The sequence below is a fragment of the Sciurus carolinensis genome, chromosome 13 (assembly GCF_902686445.1).
Source record: "Sciurus carolinensis chromosome 13, mSciCar1.2, whole genome shotgun sequence".
NCBI classification, from domain to species: Eukaryota; Metazoa; Chordata; class Mammalia; order Rodentia; family Sciuridae; genus Sciurus; species Sciurus carolinensis.
The window spans coordinates 13,681,424-13,701,644 of record NC_062225.1 but is presented as its reverse complement, the minus strand read 5'-3'; the positions used below and the strand labels follow the sequence as shown (position 1 = coordinate 13,701,644).

Sequence of the window (20,221 nt, the reverse complement as noted above, 5' to 3'; positions counted from 1 at the left end):
TGGTATGATTCTGAATCTTGAAGTCTTAGCCAAAAAAAAGCTGCTTTTTTTTTTTTTTTTTTTTAAATAAAAAAGTAGTTTTAAAGGTACTTTTTTTTTTCTTTTCCACAAATATCAAGTATGTTTTCCCTGTACTTGGGGGAATCAGAGAGAATGGACATGTAGTCTCAAATTGAACAGAAATGAATTTAAGGAATCACGGTCTATGGTATGAACTTTAAGTTCTGCAGCTTCTTTATAGTCACCCTGATGTGCCCAACAGCACATTCTAAGATGATGGGCACATCAGTGCTGTCCAACATGGCAGCTCTTTGTCAACGAGGCTGCTGAGCCCTTGAAATGTAGCTAGTGGGACTGAGGGACACAATTTTAAATTTAATTCAATTTACTTAAATTTAAAAGGCGGTATGTGACTAGTGGCTAACCCACTGGAGAGCACAGATCTGGAATGTTCTTCAACCATAGTATCTCTGCTAATCCCTCTTTACAATAAACACATACATGAAAGTTACTACTAACTCAAATTCACCAAAGCACCACAGGCTCAATACTGTGAATTAACAGAGCAGAAGGGAAGTATTTCTCAAGAAGTAAACACATTCTCTAGTCCAAACCATGAAACAAAATGAAAACAAGCTATAAAAATATTACCTTTTCTCCATGCTTTACAGTATGAAGTGGAAGCTGGCCAATAACTTTCTTAGTCTCCTTTCTATAGCTCTTGGGGAGGAAAATACTGTTGTTATTATTCTTGAAAATTTTGAATCACCATCTTGAAAATTATATGCAAGCTATTTAGAAAAAATTTCATTAAAAAGTTAAATGACTACAATGAAAATAACTAAAAAGAACTCCACCATTTAATATTATTCAATATGTACAACAGCCATATAACTTAAGAGCTATTTAATTGACAAAACTTATTTCAATTCTATGCCTGAAGAAGAAATCAACTTTGTGTGTCTGTATATAGTGCTGGGGATGGAACTCAGGTCTCACACATGCTAAACAGAACTACACCTTCAGCCACAAGAAACCAATTCCTGTGTTTAAATATCAGCAAGAAAGAAAGAGGCTGAGGATAGAAGTACCAAATGCTCACTCTGTCAAGTCCTTCCCCCAACTTTTTGGAACTAGGGATTGAACACAGGGGTGCTTAACCATTGAGTTACATCCCCAGCCCTTTTCATTTTTTATTTTGAGACAGGGTCTTGCTAAGTTGCTTAGGCTGGCTTTAAACTTGCAATCCTCCTGCCTCAGCCTCCCTAGCCATGGGATTACAGGCATGCACCACCACGCCCGGCATCAAGGGCCTTAAAAACAAGAGCCCTTCCTATGCCATCAATCAGGAAGGTCAACTTTGCACAGGCACAGATCCTGCCACTGGAAGCCTCTGGCTCTTCAACAGCCCTCCTCTCTGCTGTTACTGAGACTGGGTCTCTCTGAGAGGAAATGACTTGAGAGCTGTTGGATGCTCCTTCCCTGCCTTTAGGTCAAGTCAGAGACCCAGGGTTATGAGGGCAGGTTCACTGTCTGGTACCTTTCTGCCATTGCTCTGTCTGAAAAAGGACAGAGGACATGTGCAGGAACTGAATGTGCAAAAAGTGACCTGAACTTAAAAGTGTTTAATTTTCCACAAGATAGAAAATTTAATGCATTCTAATTAGAAGGTTAGTTTCAAAAAGTCATATGAATACTTAAATAGTATGAGTGAAAAGGAAATCAAGAATATGATTAAATATAACTTCAAGCAATATATATATGGGATATATTCATGAACTCTTTTCAAAAGCAAAATTAAAATTATCCATAATTACCTGATTTCCAAACTGCGAGCCAGTATATAGAAAACGTTGTATATAGTAAAATATTAGCCAGGCTAAGGAGATAATCATCATAGTGATGAAGGCAATGGCCACAAACACCACAGACTGACCGCTGATGAACTCCTGCACATGACGGGTGCCAATCCCTATGGTCATTTTTACTGGAATTCCTTTTTGCACCAGATCTAAAATTTCTCTTCCTTTTGGATAGCTAATCATAATGACCACTATATTTCCTGTTCCTGGAGGAAGGAACAAAGAAATCAATGTAAAGAACACAAAATAAGACAAAAGGAAAGCTAAGTTCATCAACACACACATTTGAAAACTTAAACTGAAAAATTTTCAGGCAAAACATCAGTTACTAAAACTGATACCAAAAAAGAGAAGACTGATCGCATGAGGAAAAGTAGAATAAACCACCAAGAAGTACCCTCCCAAAAGTCAGGACACCCTTCATTTTCATGGGTGACATCTATACCACCAAACCTTTAAGGAACAAGTACTGCCAAGGGTATTTAAATTGTTCCACAGATGACTAGAAGGGGGAAAGAAAGTTGTAAAATTATTTCTAAGATTATAAAACCAAACACAGTAATAAAAAAGCAAAATAACCAGACTGACTAATTTCACTTTCAAATATTAATATATAAAACCTGAAACATACCAGTTAAAATCAGAGAGGCAATACGAGGATTTCACTACAATCACTATTATTTAACATTACTCTAAAGGCACAAGCAACCATGAGATAAAAAATAAAGAGAAAAGGGACAAAAAAAAAAATCAATTTTACATGAAACTAGTCATAAATGAATATAACAACGATTAAATATAAATAGAATTTTAAGAAACTAAAGATTTGCTTCTAAAGTCATTAAGGGAAAAAATAATCAGGAATGGATCAGGCAAACTTTTTAAACAGTCTTTAAAGTAAGTAAAACAGCATGGTAGTAGTATATGAAAACACCCACAGAATGGCACAGAATAAAAAGATCAGAAATAAACAAAAGAATTCAGTGTATGATGAAAGCAGAACTCTAATTCAATGGAATAAAACAGACTTTTTTTTTTAATCATGTGGGGCAAAAGAGTATCATCTGGGCAAAAGTTGTAAGTTTTTTTCACAACTTATGCCAAAGTAAATTCCAACTAAATCAAGAATTTAAGTGTGTTTAAACACAAACACACACACACACACACACACACACACACACACAGCCCAGAAGGAAGAGGTGAATTAAAAAACAAATTTCCTGGCCAGGTGTGGTGCTACACAGTTCTATAATCCCAGGTACCTGGGAGGCAGAGGCAGGAGGATAACAAGTTCGAGACGAACCTGTACAACTTAGAGAGATCCTGTCTCATAATTTTAAAAAAATGGGCTAGGGATGTGGTTCAGTGGCAAAGCATTTGCCTACCATACTTAGGGCCCTGGGTTCCATCCCCAAAACTGCAAAGCAAATAAATTTCCTGTAAGAAAAAGGACAATAGAAAAACAAAGGAAGTCAGTTTTCAGGAAAGAAAATATAGATGGTTTTTAAAAATTGCAGCTTCAATCTATTAACACGTGACTCCCCTGGCTGCCCCGACCTTGGGACACTGCAGCCACCACTATAAACCCCTCAATGTGGTATCCTCCTCTGTGGGACACTGGACAGGGCCTGGAGGCAGCTGCCTGCCAAAGAACCACGCACCATAGCACTGCATCTCTGAGCAGATCACCCAAGGCCACCACACAGACCTCCCTCGCTGACCTATCTCTGAGAGAGGTTCCTTCTATCTTGGGACATCTCTGCCGCCATCTTGGGTTACCTTCACTGCAGCCACTGCCTTTCTTTAGTTGGGGCAGTTTCCACCTAGGGACACTGGGTAGGGCCTGGAGGCCCATCAAGGTACCTATAAGTTTGCAACCACAGCCATCGCCACCAACTAAGGACATGGCTGACTCCATCTACAGACAACAGCCAGGACCTGGAAGATTGAGGGACCAAGGTCCCTGCAGGCTTTGTTACACCTGAGGTCTCCCCGCTAGGTATGCTAGTATCTACCATCTGCTGAAGAGGCAGGAGACAGTCTGGCACAGGGTCGGTAGATTGGAAGAGGGTGTAAGGGCATCTTGAGCCCAGCTCACCCAGTCAACCAGCTCATCACCCAGTGGGTTTCCAGGGCCAATTCTGGCGCACTTGCTAGGACCTGACACAGCTGGGTCCCTGACTCCTTTCCCAAACTGGCATCTACCAATCACCTGGTCCCACCCGTTTTGGCATCAACAGGGCCCTCTGACTCCCCAATCCATAGTCTCCCAACACCTCCCCTCCCTAGCCACCAACCCAGCCCAGCACCTGCAGCTATGTGGCCAGCCCACCATTATCAACACCCGGTCCTGATCTGCCTGACACAGAATAGCTCTCCGCAGCAGGCGCACAAGTCCTGGCGTTCCGCCCCTCAGGACCTTCAGAGAGAGATTCCTGACTGGGAAGTCGAGAGTGTGAGACGAATACAGTTTAGAGACTAAATTAAGAGACCAGAAATTGTGGGGTCCACGGTGATGTAAGGGGCTAAGACCACACTCCACCTCCAGGAGTTACACCTCCAAGGCTAACCCTCCCACCCCAGTAACCTTCACCTCCTGAGGGTGGAGATACCAGCAAACTCCGGGCAGCTCCACTTTTTGCATGAGAAGGGAAGCAGAGAAGAAAATGAACTCAAACAGAAACAATTCAATTTTCCTTCATGATTTTTTTCTTTCTTTTCCAGCTCTCACATCCCCAACATTTTTTAAATCAAGTACTTTTCATGAATCGGGCTACTGAGAACTGATATGTCTGAAAAATATATTACAGTTTTGTTGTATATTCTTTCCTTTTTACATTTTTATCCTCCTTTTTCTCTCTCTTTACATATTTTCCTCTCACTTATCTATTTCCCCTGAGTCTCGTTCTCTTTTTTCTCCTGCTAACAGCCAACTTCTTTTGATTCCTCTTTCACTCTTCCCATAATCTAATACCTCTAAATTCTCACCTCGTACCTCATAAACATAACATCCTCAGCCCCCAGTTCTCTCTGTGCACCATTAGAAACAGTAGACCCTTTTGCAAACCTACTGTTTATATTGTAGATAATAATCAAACACATCATTTCTGTTTATTAGGGCAAAACTGTAAACGTCTTAACAGGAGCTATTTGGTTTAAGACTACGTATTGTTCGCATTGGGTGCTGTTAATATTGATCTCCCCCTTAAGGGTGAGGAAATCTGAAGGTACACTGTAAGTCTATAGGGTACACACTGTAATACGTCAGATACACAAGAAGGGAAGATACACAAACAACATGAAAAAACACGGGAAGAGAGGGCCCCAAACAAACCAAGATGCTACAATAACAATTCATTGACGGCGCAGAAGAAATGTCAGAGGAGTTCGTCAGAGGAGTTCAGAATGTAAGTAGTTAAAATGACGTGTGAAGGAAAGGGTGATATAAGAGAGCAAATGCAGGCAGCAAAAGATCACTTCGATAAAGAGAAAATAGAAAACACAGAGACAAACCCACATAAATAGTTATCTTACACTAGACAAAGGTGCCAAAAACACTGCCTGGAGAAAAGATAGTCTATTCAACAAAAGGAGCTGGGAAAAATGGAAAGCCAATGTAACAAAATGAAATTAAACCTTTTTCTCTTACCCTGCAGAATACTCAACTCAATGTGGATCAAAGACTTAGGCACTAGAGCAGAGACCAGGCGCCTAATAGAAGAAAAAGTAGGCCCAAATCTTCACCATGTCAGTTTAGGACTTGACTTCCTTATTAACAAGACCCCTAAAGCACCAGATTAAATCAAGAATCAATAAATGAGATGGATTCAAACTAAAAAGCTTCTTCTCATCAAAGGAATCAATATGAAGAGAGACCCTACAGATTGAGAGAAAATCTTTACAACAGGTACATCAGATAAAGCACTAATCTTCAGGATATATAAAGAACTCAAAAAACTTACCACCACAAAAACAAATAACTCAATGAATAAATGGGCTAAGAATTGAGCAGACACTTCACAGAAGATATACAATCAATCAATGAATATGTGAAAAAATGTTCAACATCTCTAGCAATCAGAGGACTGCAAATCAAAACTAAGATTTCACCTCACTCCAATCAGAATGGCAATTATCAAGAATACAAGCAACAATAAATGTTGGCGAGGATGTGGGGGAAAAGGTACACTCATACCTTGTTGGTGTTTATAAATTGGTGCAACCATTATGGAAAGCAGTATGCAAATTCCTCATAAAACTTGGAATGGAACCACCATTTGCCCCAGCTATCCCACTCCTCAGTTTGTACTCAAAGGACTTAAAATCAGCATACTACAGTGACACAACCAATCATATTTATAGCGGTTCAACTCACAATAGTTAAACTATGGAACCAACCTAGGTGTCCTTCAACAGAAGAATGGATAAAGAAAATGTGATACACACACACACACACACACAAGGGAATATTATTCAGCCTTAAAGAAGAATCCAATTGTGGCATCTGCAGGTAAATATAATGCTAAGTGAAATGAGCCAAACCCCCCAAACTGAAGGCCAAATGTTTTCTCTGATATGCGGATGCTAACTCACAATAACGCGGGGTGGGGTGGCTAGGAAAGAATAGTTACTTTAGATTAGGTAGAGGGGGGTGAAGGGAGGGGAAGGGTTATGGGATAGGAAGGACAGAAGAGTGAAACAGATATTATTAACTCATGTACATCATACATGACTTCAGTGTGTGGTCAGCTTTGTTTTCAAGATTATATATTTTGTCTTCACTGCCTGAGGTTCTGTCTTCTAAGTGATCTAGTCTGCTGGTTGTGTTTTCTATTGAATTTTTCATTTGGTTTATTGCTTCATTCTTTTCAAGGATTTCTATTTTGTTTTTTTCAGAATCTCTATCTCGTGTTTTTTTAATTTTGGTTATTTTAAATTTTTTTTGTTCTAATTAGTTATACATGACAATAGAATATATTTATGCATTTTGATAAAATCATACATAAATGGAGTATAAGTTATCATTTCTGATTGTACACATTGTAGGATCACATTGGACATGCAGTCGTATATGTAGCACAGGATCAGCACCATCAAGGCCAAAGGTGTCTTAACTAGTCATTTACACCTCCACACCATGATTTCTCAATGCACTGATGGTGGTAAAAGAATCAAGAAGTCCAGGATTTGGAACAACACAAACATTAAGTTCTTGTTTAGGGTAAACAATACAATAATAGGTTAAGGAGATACCCTAAACATTACTACTGAGATAATTTGGTATAACTTTAAAGTGGTACAGATGGTTTCAGCCACATAAAGATAAGCTTTGCACTAATGTTTGCAAATATAAAAGTTTTTAAAAATTATTTTTTTAGCTCTAGCCTCAGTATAAGGTGTTCTTAAAAATATACCTTTCTGTGATTTATATATACAATGGAATATCACTCTGCCAAAAAGAATGATACAATTATGGCATTTGCAGGCAAATGGATGAAATTGGAGAATATCATGCTAAGTGAGATAAGCCATAAGGACGAATGTCTCGCTGATAAGTGGATGATGACACAAAATGGGGGGTGGGAGGGGTTAGTGTTAGGGTTAGGGTTAGGGAGGGTGGCAAGAATGGAGGAAGGAAGGATTGTATAGAGGGAAAAGAGGGGTGGGGGGAAGGGAAAAATAACAGAATGAATCAAACAACATTACCTATTGTAAATTTATGATTACACAAATGGTATGCCTTAACTCCATGTACAAACAGAGAAACAACATGTATCCCATTTGTTTACAATAAAAAAAAAAAGAAAAAAAATATACCTTTCTATATCAGAGCCAAGATAAAAGGGGAGTAAGTATAAGAAATCCTCTATCCAGAGTCCCTGGAATAGCTCTCTAGAAGACAGTGAGCTTACAAAGCACACTAAAGATAGGAGTTTGAGATTATGGTTCTGTGGCGGCTGTTTCTTCCTTTCCATCACCAGTTATGGCCATCTTGCGTAGCCAGAAAATTGCTGGATCTCCAGACATTTCAGTGGCCTGGGCACAGATCAGCTCCACTGGAGAGGGTTTCTGGGCTTTCTGGTAGGCCTAGTTGGCAAAAACCTCCGGAATCAGACTTCAGAGGGGGTCTTGGTCCAAAGAGGCTCCACTGATCTGATGAGTTTCTGTCCTTAACTCACTTACAGGATCCACAGTGCTAGGATATGGGCCAGGTAAGGCTATAGAGGAATCAGAAGTAAATCTGCCTCTGGGCCTCTGTGCAGGGGAAGAGTGGGGAGTGCTGCTGATGGTGGACTGGGTAGATGCAGGCCACTTCTCTTCTTTTGTTCTTTCTCTGCCCTGCAACTTCAGTCTATAGAGTGCCCCTGCCCTTTGAAGGCACTTGGTTTTCTGGGTGGTAAGACCCTGGTGGAATGTGTATTGTCAGAATAATGAGAGCTTTTCTGATTTGTTTCATGATCACAGATTTCATGATATGGGTATTTCTAGCCTTCACTACCTGGACCTTGTCCACACTGTCAATGGTCATGGCAGGGGACGATTCACAGGCCTCTCCTTCTCATACCTTGGTGAGGTGATGACACTTGCACTCTGGAATCGCTGGCTTCCAGGGGATGCATGCAGGAGTCCTGGGTCTGGGATTCTCAATGACATCATCATAGCTGAGTAGCTGGCGGTACATCCTCAAGGACAGGCACATCTTGCCTACAGGTTCACTAGGCCCCAAAGCAAGTACTTCTGGATGTCTTGAAGCCATTGAAAAACTGGGCTTCAGGTGCTTCTTCTATACAGATTTCAGAGTTGAGTCCCTATTATAGTTTAAATGAGAGGTGTCCCCCGAAAGCTCACGTATGAGATAATGCAAGATGGTTTTGAGGTGAAATAATTGGGTTGAGAGCCTTAACCTAATTAGGGCATTAATCCACAGGTAGGAATTAACTGGGTGGTAACTGCAGGCAGGCAGGGTGTGACTAGAGGAGGTGGGTCATTGGGGGATTGCCCTTAGGGTATATATTTTTCCTTGTTGAGCAGAACTGATGGTGTGTCTGTATCTGTATCTGTCTGTCTGTCTGTCTCTGCCTCCATGCTCCCAGCTGCCTTCCTCCACAACACACTTCTGCACACCTCAGACCTTGAGCAATCGAGTCGGCCATCTAAGGACTGAGACCTCTGAAACCGTGAGCCCCAAATAAACTCTTCCTCCTCTAATTGTTCTTTTGGTCAAAGCAGCAAAAAATATGACTGAAACAGTTCCTGACGCCATAATGAAATGATGTGACAACAAGGCTTAGATGCTGATGAGGAATATGAGGAGTACTGTCCAACTGCTGCAAATTAGCAAAGCTGCCCAGGAGGAGTCTGTCCAGGGGTTCATCCCTTATGCCTCTCCTTTACCTGCCAGTGTTTTTTCCTTATCACAATTTAAATGTCCATCAAAAAGAAACCAACTATATGTTACAGTACACACGTGCAGATTAAAGCAGCAGCCCTGTCAATGCTAACAATACTCAAGGTAGTCAGAAGAAATAAAAAGCAACAAGTAAAACCACGGGACAGCAGGCTGCCCTTAAAAATCTCCAAGAAGCTACGTGCTCATATCAACACAGACCACCTCTAAAAGGCTACGCAAAGGCTGGGGCCAAGAATGCTTCTGAGGAGATAAGCTGGCGGCTACCAGGGGGGTAGGAGTCTTACTTTGCATAGTAGAAATTCTTTATCATGCTTACATATTACCTATTCAAACAGTAACTTCAAAATGCACATAATGTTCCCTGACATTACACTGAAATCACATTATAATGCAATTTCACTATACACGGAAATTTAATCTGTAGCACATCAAATATAGATCTCAGCTATTGGGATTTGGTTACTGAAATGCTAGAAGGGCACCCTTCTAAAGTGGCTCCTTCCAGGCTCCTGTCCGGAAGGTATCTTGTGACCTGCCCAGGGGCACATAAGTGTCCCTCCGCAAGAGCTGTGGTTTCTGCAGCACTCCTGCAAACTACCATATAATCACTGGGTAGACACAATAAGGAGGTAGATGTTTCCTGCCTTGAGAAAAATAAACATTAGTAAAGAAAGATGTATACAGAAACAATTATAAGGGTGGACTGCACAAGCCTGTAATCCCACATATGCAGGAGGCTGAAGCAGGGGGATTCAAGTTCAAGGCCAGCCTCAACAACTTAGCAAGACCATGTCTCAAAATAAAAAAGGCAAGCAGTGTAGCTCAGTGGTAAAGTGCTCCTAACTTCTACCCCAAGTGCTGCAAAACTAGCTGAAAGCGTTTTGAGTTAAAAAAAGAAAAACTGAGGAAAATTTCAAGCACAAACTAAAACAGAAAGAACATTATCATGAACCTGCACGTCCCAACTCCAGTTAAAAACTTCAATACAGAAAGCAAACAAAAAGAGTATGATTCATTATAGATGATAACAATTGCTGGTACTGATGGCATTTGCTTTGTGTGATAATGGAGAGGAAAAAAACAACTTTGAACCCTTTTCATATTTACTGATTATTTCACTTGAAGTAGAGAGAGACCATATTATCATTCTGCAGCTGAGAACTCAGAATGTTTGAGTTCTTCAATGTCATACGCCTGGAAAAGCCAGTTCTAAGGGTCTGAAGTCCAAGGCAGTGCCTTCCCTGTGCCCTAATCACAAGAGACACAGCTTCAGAGACAGACAGGCCTAGGTTCAAATCTCATTGTTTTCTATGTTTGGGGGCCTGGATGAGTTGATCTTCTTAGAGAATGTTTCTTCAGCTATGAAATGAGGATAAGCATGAGTCTACTCTGGGTTGCTGTTTAGTAATAAGCAAGTGGAGTAACAAAGAGTTACAGAAGGGAGGGGATAATTTTGTCTAGGGTAGAAGAAAATCTTTCCCCAGGAGGCATATTTGAGTTACATCTTCAAGGCCAGATAAAAGTTTACTAAGCAAAGGAAAGAGCTTCTCAGACTGTGAAACCATCAATTAAAAAAATTAATAATAATAATAATATAATATATGGGTGGTGATAATAATATATATGGATGGTGACTGGTCTAATAAAGACAGAGACTAAAATATATGTAAAGGCATTCCATTGAATAGATGAATGAATGGGATGTGGGATTAACCGAGATTAGAGAGGTTGCTGAAAACCTAAAATCTCAAGACTGAAAAGTGAGGAAATGGATCTTAATACAATGAATACAAGAACATCTTGAGCTGAAAACACCTGTACATTCATCTGAAACTTATCTAGAAAATTAACATTGATTCATAAAGTTAAATTACGATATTAAAAAAAAAAAAGTGCCTAGGATGAGCGCTAACCAGTTTGTTATGCTGTAAATAGAGCAGGAAGATTGCTGCCAGGGTTCTTTTCCCTGTACTGAAACCTGAACCCAGGCTTTACAAGTGCTTGTCAGGCACCAAGTGCTTGTCAGGCACTCTACCACTGAGTTATACTCCCAGCCCTTTTTTGAAATTTTATTTTGAGACAGCATCATCAAGTTTTAGCCCAGGCTGGCCTTGAACTTGTGATTCTCCAGGCTTTGCCTCCCAAGTAGCTGAGATTACAGGTGCACAACAATAGATCCTGGCCCAGGATCTATTTTAAATTAACAAAACTTAAGAATGATGACTGCTTCAACCCTGTGATTGATCTGCTTTCCCAAAACACTTTTGGGGATAAATTGGGGTAGGTAGGGTATCTGGATATAAACATACTATCTCTGGCTAGGCGTGGTGGTGCACACCTGTAATCCCAGTGGCTTGGGAGGATGAGGCAGGAGGATTGTGAATTTAAAGCCAGAGTCAGCAACTCACTGAGACCCTAAGCAACTCAGCAAGAACCTGTCTCTAAATAAATAAAACATAAAAAGGACAGGAGATGTGGCTCAGTGGTTAAGTGCCCCTGGGTTCAATCCCTGGTATGGGTGGCAGGGAGGAGGGTGCATACTAGCTTTAGAGCTGGTTCATGAACAAATCCAAGGGGCGCCAGGCAGAGCTACTAGGATCAGCCCTACACTCACCTCCTGGTTGCATCAATACCTATCTGGTCAACCCTAGAGAGCTAACCTGCTCAGGTTATTTTGTATGACTGCCTTAATAGACATGAAAGCATATCTCATTTATTTCCAAATGAAACAGATGAACTTCACAGAAGATATAAAAAGTCAAAGACTTGGAACAGGTGATAAAGCCCTTAGGATTTTCTCCTTTTTTCCCTAGTCCTTAACATTATTAAACATCTAACTTGGCTAAAAAAAAAAAAAAATGGTCACAATAAAAGTTAATAAAAAAAAAAAAAAAAAAGTGGGCCGGGGGTGGGGGATGAGGGCTTACCTCAGTGGTAGATTGGTAGACTGCTTGCCTAGTATGTGTAAGGTCCTGGGGTGGACCCCTGATGCTAGGGATAAGAACAAAAGACATCCTGCACAATCCCCCCACCCCACATAGGAACCTACACACCTCACCATCAGGCAGGACAACTCCATAAAGGTAGTTTCTTTTAATTTTTGTCTTATACTTAGTACAATGTCACTGTACATAGTACATGATCATTAACCTACTTGTTGGATAATAGATACAAAAGATGATAATTTTTAGCAAGCCAAATTAACCATAATTTAAAATTCTTTTGTGCAAAAATATAATTATGTTCATTTCATTTTCAAAATTTCTGCACTCTACTTACTACTCAGCAAAAACTAAACAAACAAATTAAAAAACTGAGTTGGCCAACATCTTCAGAAATTCAACAGGGACATTTGAATCTAGTGTACCACTTCTCCTCCCAAGAAAGCTATTTAAAGTAGATTTCAACATTCTCTTGAAGGAGATGAGAGCTACTGAAATATTTAAAGTAGGAGATTTGATCTCTAGTCTAGAAAACCAACTCAGGCAGCAAGAAGTCACATTTTAAAGTTTCAGGAACAGAATCCTGAGCACTTTCAGGTTTTCTTTTTTCCAGTAACTTAACTGCCATACATTCTCCATTTCTTTTCCCCTCCCTGGAGAATTTCCTGACAAATCATTAAGATTCAGCACAAGTTCAACTTGAGGCTGTTCAGCAACAGACATCTACCTCTTCATGGAACCAATGTTATCAACGCCCCTTAGGTATTCCTCTTTTTACACACCTACTATAATTTCTTTATAGGTGTCTCTCCTCACTAGACGAGTACTACCTGTTCTTTTTTATTAGTTTTTGTAGCCCCAGTTTCAAGCAGAGACAGCCCATCGAAAGGTTTAAATGAGTCAATCCTCCATGACTGTAGTTGCGATGAATTAATAAGGAGAATTATAGACTCCACAGCAGGGAAAATAGTACACCAAGTAAAACTGTAAACATCTTAGAAATACAAAAGCATTTCACAGAACAGAAATGTTTTCAGGGTAGGGGTGAGTTAGGACTCCAAAATAAATACAATTCATTTTTTGGGTGCTACAGAATTTTAAATAATGTTTTGGACAATTTGACTTTCTCAAAAATATTTTGGATTTCTTGAATATACTCCTCTAATTGAGAACTATTTTGCAGCTTTCCCAAATGCATTACTTCATCTCAGACCTCTGGCCTTTTGCAGCGCTACTCCTGCCACCCAGAAGTCCTGTAGCCCTCCCACCCCTACCACACACTACATACATCTTCCCCATCAACTTTCCTTGCCCTTCAAAACTCAACCTTGCTGGGAACTATCCTGTTAACCCCACTTTCTCTGAGGCCATAACTGCCAAGTCAGTCTTCCTATAGCACTAAAATACATCTTAAAATCAAATCTAAATTTGTAGATAACTTATGAGTATACTATTATAGAATCAAGAATTTATTATTCACTCATGAAAGGCCATGCTCTGCCAATATAAAATGCACATTTCTCAACATGTGACTGCTCTGAAATCAGGGATTTCCTACAAGTCTTTGAAACCTCCCTTGCTCTTACCCCCAACTCCCTTTCCCTAAACACAGCTCTAAGCCTTGCCAGTACTTGGCACTCAGTAAATAATTATTCAAGGAATCAAACTGCCTTTCTTATAATATCATGCCAAGATTTCAGCTAAAAGAGCATCCTATTTCTTTTCTTCTTTTTTTTTTTTTTTGGTACTCAGTATTGAACCCAGGGGCACTTAACCACCGAGCCACATCCCTACCTCTTCTTTTGTACTTTATTTAGAGACAGGGTCTCACTGAGTTGCTTAGGGTCTTTCTAAATTGCTGAGGCTGGCTTTGAACACTTGATCCTCCTGCCTTAGCCTCCTGAGCTGCTGAGATTACAGGTGTATGCCAAGGCACCTGGTCTAGCACCCTATTTCTTAACCCACAATATCTACAAAATCTAAAAGATTTTGTGTTAAGAACTTGACTATTACCAATTTCTATCTCGGTCAGGTTAACTTCTATACCTTTGCAACACCCATGCCCTTCCTTTATGCTTCCTAAGTCCCTGAGCATATATTTCTGGTCACACCCAAACCTTACTGTCTCAGAAAATTCTATTTATCGCTCCCAATAGACCACAAACTCCCCATGAGTAAGCATGCTTTTTATGCATTGCTGCCTAAGCAGGTACAATACTTTACACAAAATGGCTGCTCAATTTAAGTCTGCTAAAGAACTAACTTTGGGGCATTAGGTTAACAGTCCTTATTGTTGTTATGATAGAATATTATCTTAAAAGTCATCATTTTTAAAAGTCACAAACTTGATTTAAATCTAAAAAAATATTTAGTACTGGATTTCAGTTAGACAAGCAATGGGTTTCAGAACTACAGACTTTCTCCCTGACTTGAGAAGACAGTCAGTATTCAATTTTACAAGCACCCCACCTCTCCCCACTTCATAGAAATCAGTGTTACACTGAACAGAGAATGTCTGAATCAGTGGGTTTTCTTGGCTGTAGCTACAATCTGACTAAATACAGGAAACCTAAGTCTAAATGGCCTTTAAGACTCTGCTGTGACCTCTAATTAAACTGGATCCTCTCCACTCACAAAGTCACAAACCCAAGTGGGTCAAGTTTTGTGAGGGGTCAGTCCTTTCCATTTCTGCATTACTGGCCTTTACAGATCACATGGTAGCCCATGGTAGTCTGACTGAACTTTTCTTCTTTTCCTTTCTTTAATCCACCAGTCACACTATTACTAAAGTAATCTCCAATTAAAGTTAGTGGTTCAAAAAGTTGGATAATTTTGTCATTCCCTCCTCTCCTTGAGCATCTGACAGCTTCTGGAGACATTTTTGGTTGTTAAAACTATAGGAGCACTACTGGAATCCAATGCGGGTAGGGGACAGGAATGCAATCGAGCATCCTACAAAGCAGGACAGCACCTACCACAAAGAATTATCTGACCATAGATCACCAGGTAATCTGGGCCAACTTTTAAAATTCTTTGAGTATCAGTTTCCTCATCTGTACAATGGAATTAAGAATCTACCTTAAAGTATTGTCAGAAAGATTGAGTCACTGTATATAGAATACTGGGTACAATGTCTACACAATGGGTGTTTTCACACTTAAAACAAGGTACTAATTCTGTCTTTTCTTACACAAGAAGGGTAGAATGAAGGATGATAATGGGAACATAAGTCCTAAAAAGAGGATCTCAAATGAACAATAAAGAGGTGTTTTTCTGGGCCTGAATACATTATATGCTAATAATATAAACAAACCATGGTGCTGAACCATGGTTAGAACAAGTGCTGTTCGCTTGGAAGGATGTCAGTATCATCAGAAAATGCAATTGAGTGATTGAGAATGATGAGCATCCCATTTAAAATAAGTCATTAAAATATGTACACATACAAAAGTGTGTACACCCAGCATTGGGGGGATCATGGCACGCTAACCTTTTTTCATTGATAGAACTACTAAACTTGGGTCCACTATGGGTAGGATGGATCTGCAATGTTATGTGACATCTGGCAGGAACTTTCATAAATTTATGGAATGTAGCTTGGACACAATGACAAACAGGTAGATCTGTAATCACTAGAGTAACAGCACCAAAGGTGGTGTGTAGCCTCATGCCACCATACAGATATCTATGCTCATTCCCATCCCTCTCCATCTGTGGCTAACGCTTCCACAAGTGTTCTGGACAAAGCCTTCTTGCCTTATCACAGATCCAACATTTTTAGTCACTTCTGCAACCTGGGATCCATCCAACTTCAAATACCCCTTACCATCTCTTATCTCACACACCCTTGCTCCTACAACTTCAGCCAATTTCTCTGCCTCCCCACAATCTGTAGCCAAGTTTCTTGAAAGAGTTGTCCATAAGTCTCCACTTTCACCTCTCATCTACAATTCCCAACATTCTACCAAACAGGCCAGGCTCACTTTTTTGCCCTTATTTTACAGTTAAGTTTTGCATTGTATGCAAGAAGCCAGAAAGAAAGAAAGAGACAGTAGTACAGGAAAAAGAATGTCTGACTCTTAGTAGTCACAGAAACGTTAAAAAAAAAAAAAGGAAGTTCAGAATTAGTCAATCTTGTGATGCCTACAGTTAAGGTGATCTCAGCACAACAGAAATAGGTTTACTCTCTGGGTCCTGCCTATATACCACCCAGAAAGAACTCGGTTCCCAAGTATTTTGCAAAATAAGATTCAAACCACCATAACTGCCTGAAGATGCAACCTGTTGCCCTGGGAAAGTGTAAGACCAGTTCCCTAGTAAAGAGCAGGGTCTTTTTCTCCAGTTAACAGAGTAACTTCTAAAATTTCTTCCAAACAAGACAGAAAAAATGATTGCTAAATCATATATTTAACAAATGAGAAAACATACAGAACTTAAAGCCCAGGTTCTCTGACTCGAATCCAGATTTTCGAACAAAAATGAGAATATTGACATTTCATCAAAGTGAAGACACCAGAGTGAAAAAAATACCAGAGTGAAGGAACAGCACGACCCTGGATTGCACTGGTTAAAGTTTTAATTCCTACCCACCAGCCCGATTTTGGTAACAGTGAACGGAAATGGGACTTCCCACTTGGTAGAACCACAATCTTCCTCCTGTAGATTTTCGTTCCTTACTGCTCCCCCTTCCGAGGGCGCCTCCCTCCACACCAACCACCAAATAAGAAGATCTAATCTTGTGTGCAGACCTGCCTTCTTCTCAGCAGCATCGGAGAACCACAGGGGGCAAATCGAGAGGTCCCCTAATACCTCCCAACACCCAGAGACTGTCAGAGTCGTGCCCAGGGCCACATCTCGGCCTGAGAGAAAGGATTCGCCCCAAGGGCTTGCAGGTCGCCGACCCTGACTACCGTGCCAAGACCCCCCTCCACCTCTCGCGCCCACATGGCTCACCAGCGTGCGACATGGACGCTGTGAGGTTCCCGTAGCGCTCCTCGTTGTACACCACCACCGCTGAGGCGTTCCTCCGCGCCGCCGCCAGCACCTTGTCCTTGAAGGTGCAGCCCCCGCGCGCCACCAGGGCGACCCACGGCGCAGACCCGTGGCCGCCCGGCGTGGGCACCCAGAAGCGCGTGCCTGGCGCGCAGCCCTCGGGGTCTCCTCCCGGCGCGTGCGGGACGCCCACCAGGCCCTGCGCGTCCTCCTTGGGCGAGCTATCGCCGAAGCGGCCGCTCTCCGAGACGCTCCACACAGTCAGGTTCGTCTGCGGGTCCACGTACTCGATGCCCACCACGGCCGAGTACCACTCGAGCGCCCGGCCCCGGGCCTGGGGCGCGCACAAGGCCAAGGCCAGCAGCGCCAGCGCGCCGCGGGCTCGGATCCCGGCCATAGGCCGCCGCTGCCACGCCACGGCCTTACCGGCGGGCTGCCGAGGAACAAGCGAGGCCGCCGACCAGCGAAGAGAAACTGCCGCCGGCCCGCCGCGAATCCGGAGTGGAGAGCAGCTCAGGGGGGCGGAGCCGCGGCGCACGCGCACCTGGCTGGGCGTGGGAGCGCGGGGGCGGGGCAACCCCGCCCGGCCCTCTGGGGTGGAATGCGCAGGCGCGACGCCCTGAGCTCATTCGGAGGCAGGATGAGGTGAGCGGCGCGGGTACGTCCAGAGGCCGCTGAGGCTGGTGAGGGCGTGGCCTCCCGCGCCACGGCTTGCGCCACGCCTGACCCCCTCGGGCCCGAGCAGAGCTTGTGCAATAGTACGCAGAGCGCCCCCGAGTCCGGGGAAGTAACCGCCCGAGTAACGGGAAGCAGGGCAGCAGGCCAGGACCGCGGCTGTGTAAAATCAAATCTCAGCGGATGTCTGAGCAAAGTGGACCGCGCGACGCACAGGACAAAGACTGGCCTTGTTTAAACCACTTAAAATATATTTTTAAAAGAATTCAGAGTCGTGCACGTATTATCCACGTGTTGTCTGAATGCCTTTTGTAAGTAATTTTGGTAGTGAGTTTAATTCCTTACCCTTCTCTCAAGGATTAATCCCAACAACCCTTTTTGTTATAGTGGTGTCACCCGGACCGAGGGTCCCAAGGAAGTCCCAAGGGGAAGTGGGCCGCAACTTGGCCTGTGAGGGATATAGGGATGTATATATATATGTGTATATATATGTATGTATGTGTGTATATACATATATATAGACACGATACCTTCATTTTTTATTTACTTTTATGTGGTGCTGAGAATCTGACCCAGTGCCTCACATGTGCCCGGCACGCGCTCTACCACTGGGCCACAACCCCAGCCTCTATGAGGGTTCTGGACACTCACCACAGAAAGGATTTCAAGGACAGGTCAGTATGAGACACAGGTTGATCTTATGAAAAGAAAGCAAGAAGTACACACGTGAGAGAGAATAGAGCAGGAGTTAAGTGGAACATGTTGACTTAACCCTAACATGGAATGCAAAACATATACATATACATACATATATATGATATGTTATTCATATGTATGTATAAATTTATAAGATCTATAAATTTATATATGATCTAAGAAGGTTTTTTACTTCTTTGTTTTTTGTGTTAATCCCTTGACATGTTAATCATTACCTGTTAGGTATTTGTTGGGAGGATTTGGGGGCTTTTTTGTTTGTTTGTTTGTCTTTTGGTTTTGTGTGTGAGTGTGAGAAAAATCTCAACTTCCCTCTGTGGGGATTCCATGATTTTGCTTTGTAAGTTTAAACAGTACTGTACTACATTCATGTAACATGGAGGGGTTTTGTGCATTTTATCAGGAATATGGTACATGTATGGAGTAATCAGATCCTAAAAATATAAATTACAGAAAAATTCTTTTCTTGAGCAATGAATTTGGGGGCCTATTTTTCTTTAGGCCCAAGTTAGGAAACAGGTTACTTAGGAACCTGTGGATAAGGTCTGATAACTGATTTAATAGTGTTGCGTATGAACAAAGTAGACATGGAATTTAAAACAGTTTAAATATGGCCATTCTTGTTTTGTCCCATATGACTTTTTTCTATTTTTCATTGTCTTCTATCCTACCTCAGTATTCTATGTATAATATGTAAACTGCCATTTAAATGAGCACCTAAGTTATATTCAATCAATTAAAAAAATGGGAAAAGAATTTGTTTGGAAATAAATACAGGCGATTCAAAGTTCATATAAAACTGCAATAGATACAAAGTGTACTTGTTTTGTAGCATTGAAATGATTCCAAACACAGTTTCCTCCATGAGCAATTCAGGGTTTGGTATAATAAGAACTTGTAGTGTGAGGCTGGTGGTGTAGTTCAGTGGTAGAGTACTTGAGGTCATAGGTCATAGGTGATCCCCAGCATCACCAAAAAAAAAAAAAAAAAGGAGTGTATGTCTTGTTTTCTCCTCTCTTGGAGAACATGAAAAACTTGCAGTATTCCCATATGTGAAAACTTGGAGTAAATTCCCCCTCCCCTTGAGAATGTGACATCATATCTAATCAGGCCCCATATGTGAGCTATAGTCGTCGAAATACCTGTAAGCCTAAAAGTTTGACAGGGATACTTTGAGAGTCATGGCAGGTTACACTCAGCTCCTTCTCTGAAGACCTACAGTCGTAGGCTATGCAGACCTTTAGACTAAGCTGCCAAGCCAGGCCTACCCATGCTGGCATTACCCCCTAGCTTGGAGTGTTATCACAGATCTGTGTTGTAATGGTCAAACCAGTTTCTCCTGAGAACCACTTGTATAAATGTACACCTCAACCTTCAATTAGACTTTACTTTCCTCAGAGACCTGTTTCCATCCTAATTGAGCAACTAGACTAATAATTAGGACTCACCCACCATGTGGTTAATATACCTGGAACTATCAAGTATCTTCCCTGTGAGATTTGGTCACATTATTCTCCTGTTGTTTAAGCACTGTGAACCTAAGGAAGAAATTCTCTCTGTATGGCAGTGAACCATGTGATTTGTGAACTCACACTTGACTTTTCTCCTTATTTTCACCATACAAA

General features: G+C 41.5%; 1 protein-coding gene and 1 pseudogene across 1 annotated transcript in view; both read right to left on the bottom strand.

Annotated features, from left to right (window-relative positions):
- Positions 1–19,868, bottom strand: part of Rnf149 (ring finger protein 149) — a 34,151-nt gene extending 14,283 nt beyond the window's left edge. Inside the window, exons 1-5 of the mRNA XM_047523283.1 lie at positions 19,865–19,868; positions 17,935–18,041; positions 17,169–17,826; positions 1,818–2,068; positions 652–720 (exon numbers count right to left, since the gene is read on the bottom strand). Of these exons, the coding sequence (XP_047379239.1) occupies positions 652–720; positions 1,818–2,068; positions 17,169–17,826; positions 17,935–18,041; positions 19,865–19,868 (1,089 nt within the window). The remainder of the gene's footprint in view (positions 1–651; positions 721–1,817; positions 2,069–17,168; positions 17,827–17,934; positions 18,042–19,864) is intronic.
- LOC124963467 (putative monooxygenase p33MONOX) lies at positions 4,178–8,521 on the bottom strand (annotated as a pseudogene).
- Positions 19,869–20,221: the final 353 nt, after the last annotated feature.